Below are 2869 nucleotides of genomic sequence, written 5' to 3' on the forward strand. Positions count from 1 at the left end.
CGACGCAGCACCACAGTTTCTTTAGAAACTACCCCTTCAAAACTGGCATCAGTTGACCCAAAAGATTTCTTGCCTTAAGATCGATGCAATATTAAAAAGCTAAAAACAAGATTTTTTGTTTTTCTTGGTTTTTAAGTATGTAGGTCTACAATTAAAATTTTCGTCCGTTGAGTGCAAATTGCAAACAAATGCTAAAAAAACGCAGACGCTCCGTGCTTTATAGATCTTTTACGGGTCCGGTGATGGACTGCCGGTCGACGCGTTTAGCGGACTAGAAATGCCTCCAGAATACAGCAATGTCTTTATGTCTTTAAAACCTGTATTTATCGGCGCACTTCACATAATAAGGAGACCATCAGTGATAAAGTGTTAAGACTGCGCACAGTCCCCTCTGAGTTAGTCGCGTGGGGACGGGGAGCGTTGCGTGACTCCGGCCCGAGCGGCTGCGAAGGAGACTATCGAACCACCCGCTTTGCTCGCGCAAGCGAGCCGAGGAGAGAATGCTGATCGAGCAAAAGATAAGGATATTTATGCTTTTTTCACAATGCGCGAGCGCGCGGAATTCTGCGAATTCTGCAATCTGATTGGCTGTGGGAGCGGGCGGAATTTTTCTATCTTGCCCGCTAAGCCGGCCTCAATCATAGCCCTGGTTGTTTGAGCTTGTGTAATGACCTTAAATTTCCATTTTTGGCACCGAATCCGTTTACATACAGAAGTAAGTCGCTTTCTGGATTCGCTATCAAGCCCGGTGCGAGTCAACAATTAAACAAGTGATTTCAGAAAGGAAGAGTGAGAGAGAGAGGGAGAGAAAAAAATAAATAAGTTATTTACCAGCTAAGGGTCGCTCCGTATAGCGAAAAACTGTGACCGAGGTCTTGAAAAAGCTACCCTCGGCCCTGCGGCCTCGGGCAGCATTTTCAAGACCTCGGTCACAGTTTTTCGCTATACGGACATCCCTTGACTTTCATTTTTATCTAACCATATTGTCATAAATCATATCTGTGAAAATTTCAGGGCTGAATCGAAGAAACCGCATAAACGTCAAGGACAAGTATTAAAAATACTCGAAAATCACCGATTACGAAAGTATCACGGTTAGAAATACGATACGAACATTCAACACTTTAAAATAACGTTGTTGAAAACACTCGAATAAACTTAAAGAACTTTACTTCCTGTCAAAAAATAAAAAGTAAAACAAAATTCTAATAGTCTCAGGAGTGGTTTTTAGCTAAATATTAAAGATAAACAAAAGTGTTGTAGCGCGCTGAAGACACTCTTTTCTCGGAATGGTATCTGTAGCGTTGCATGCACGGTGTCTTTCATATCAACAAAGTGACAATTACAATTGTATCCAACACCAACCTGTTCTACTCTTATGTCGTACACACCGCCATGGAGTTTCCGGCCCTTGAATATTTTTACCCTGTTGACAAACAATCAGCCTATTAGCTAAATGGTTGTCTAGATGTCAAATATCCGTGACATTTTACCCGGCTAATTTAACAATGAAATATAAAACTTTTGGACGTCAAGGTTATTAAAGCAAAACCTGATTGTGCACGAAACATTAATTATTATTATTATTTTTTAAAAGAAACAATATTTGTAAAGATAGTTACTTATCCGCAACAGTTAAGTTCCCTCTCATAAATAGCATTTTGTATGTGGAGAAAAATCTTGGTCCACTAGCAAAACTTGTATTTGAAATTAAGCTGATGTAAAAAGCCCTGGTCGCACGTACCCGGCTAATTCAAAGTGATCTTTGATCTTCGACTGATTCATGCTGCTACCAGCAATTTCTTTCATTCAATTTATGCCACAAAAAATGTAAGGAATATTGTTCTGACAAAAGCAACTTATTCTGAAATTAATAAACAGTCAATAGTTTTTTCTCACCAGTCTGTATCGGGTGAATCTATCACTAAGAGGATTTTCATCTTCTTCGCGGCGGGCGATCCTCTCGGAGGCAAACTAACATCCTCTCTTGAATCGTTTCGATGTTTTGTTGGCGAGCTTGGCTGGCCACTGGCCGACGCTCTTTCATTTTCTCGAGAAGGGCGTAGGTTACTTAGATTTACACCACCGGAAATCTTCAACTTCTGCAAAAATTCCATGTCTTCAAGACTCAGCCCTTGAAATTTGTATCGAATACTTGAAGGTTTAATATAACAGCAAGAACTTCTTGAAGCATACGGTTTCGAGCCAAGACAATTGCCCAGTTCTTCGTATTGCAGTTAATCAAGCATGCCTCTCTGGTCTTTGCAGTTGGATCGACGGAAAATCTCTCAAGATAACTCGGCGAAAAGTTCCCTTCAACCAATGAAACAGTCGGAATCGATTTCTGTAGATCAATGAATTTAATACTTGGGAGATTGCTGAAGCAAAACGGAATGACAAGCCTTGTTGTGTATATTTTAAATATTCAAGCCCGAAGACGTAAAATACACCTGTTCGTAAAAAAATAGTCTAAAGACAATTGAATTGTTTGTCGACCAATTGACTAATGCGTTCATTTCCTTGCATATTAATACCCAACAACTCTTAACTTTCTGTAAACTATAATACTCCTTAAACTGAGTATTTTTGCGTAAGCGCGAAAGCGGGTCGAGTCCAGACAAAACTGACCCGTTTCTTTGGTACCGGAGTGTTTGCAAAAGCAACGATGATTTAAAAATACCAAGCATTTGCTAATCAAAGCTCTTACAATAAAAATTATTCAGCTCATGGATAATTTCCAAAACAAGTTATGTTCTTTAATATTACCCAGTTGAAATTGGAGGAAATGCATTTCGTTCGTTGCAATTTTACAATAAACAGTATATGATACATTATATATTTAGGCAAACCTAAAAGCGGAGCTCCTCAA

General features: G+C 39.4%; 1 protein-coding gene across 2 annotated transcripts in view; it reads right to left on the minus strand.

Annotated features, from left to right (window-relative positions):
- Positions 1-2433, minus strand: part of LOC137999546 (synapsin-2-like) — a 46347-nt gene extending 43914 nt beyond the window's left edge. The window contains exons 1-2 of one of the 2 annotated variants that reach the window (XM_068845347.1): positions 1900-2433; positions 1366-1426 (exon numbers count right to left, since the gene is read on the minus strand). In XM_068845347.1, the coding sequence (XP_068701448.1) occupies positions 1366-1426; positions 1900-2117 (279 nt within the window). In that variant the 5' untranslated portion in view covers positions 2118-2433. The remainder of the gene's footprint in view (positions 1-1365; positions 1427-1899) is intronic. The other variant, XM_068845346.1, reaches the window with a different exon arrangement.
- Between the last annotated feature and the right edge of the window lie 436 nt (positions 2434-2869).

Source organism: Montipora foliosa, chromosome 4 (assembly GCF_036669935.1).
Source record: "Montipora foliosa isolate CH-2021 chromosome 4, ASM3666993v2, whole genome shotgun sequence".
Taxonomy (NCBI): Eukaryota; Metazoa; Cnidaria; class Anthozoa; order Scleractinia; family Acroporidae; genus Montipora; species Montipora foliosa.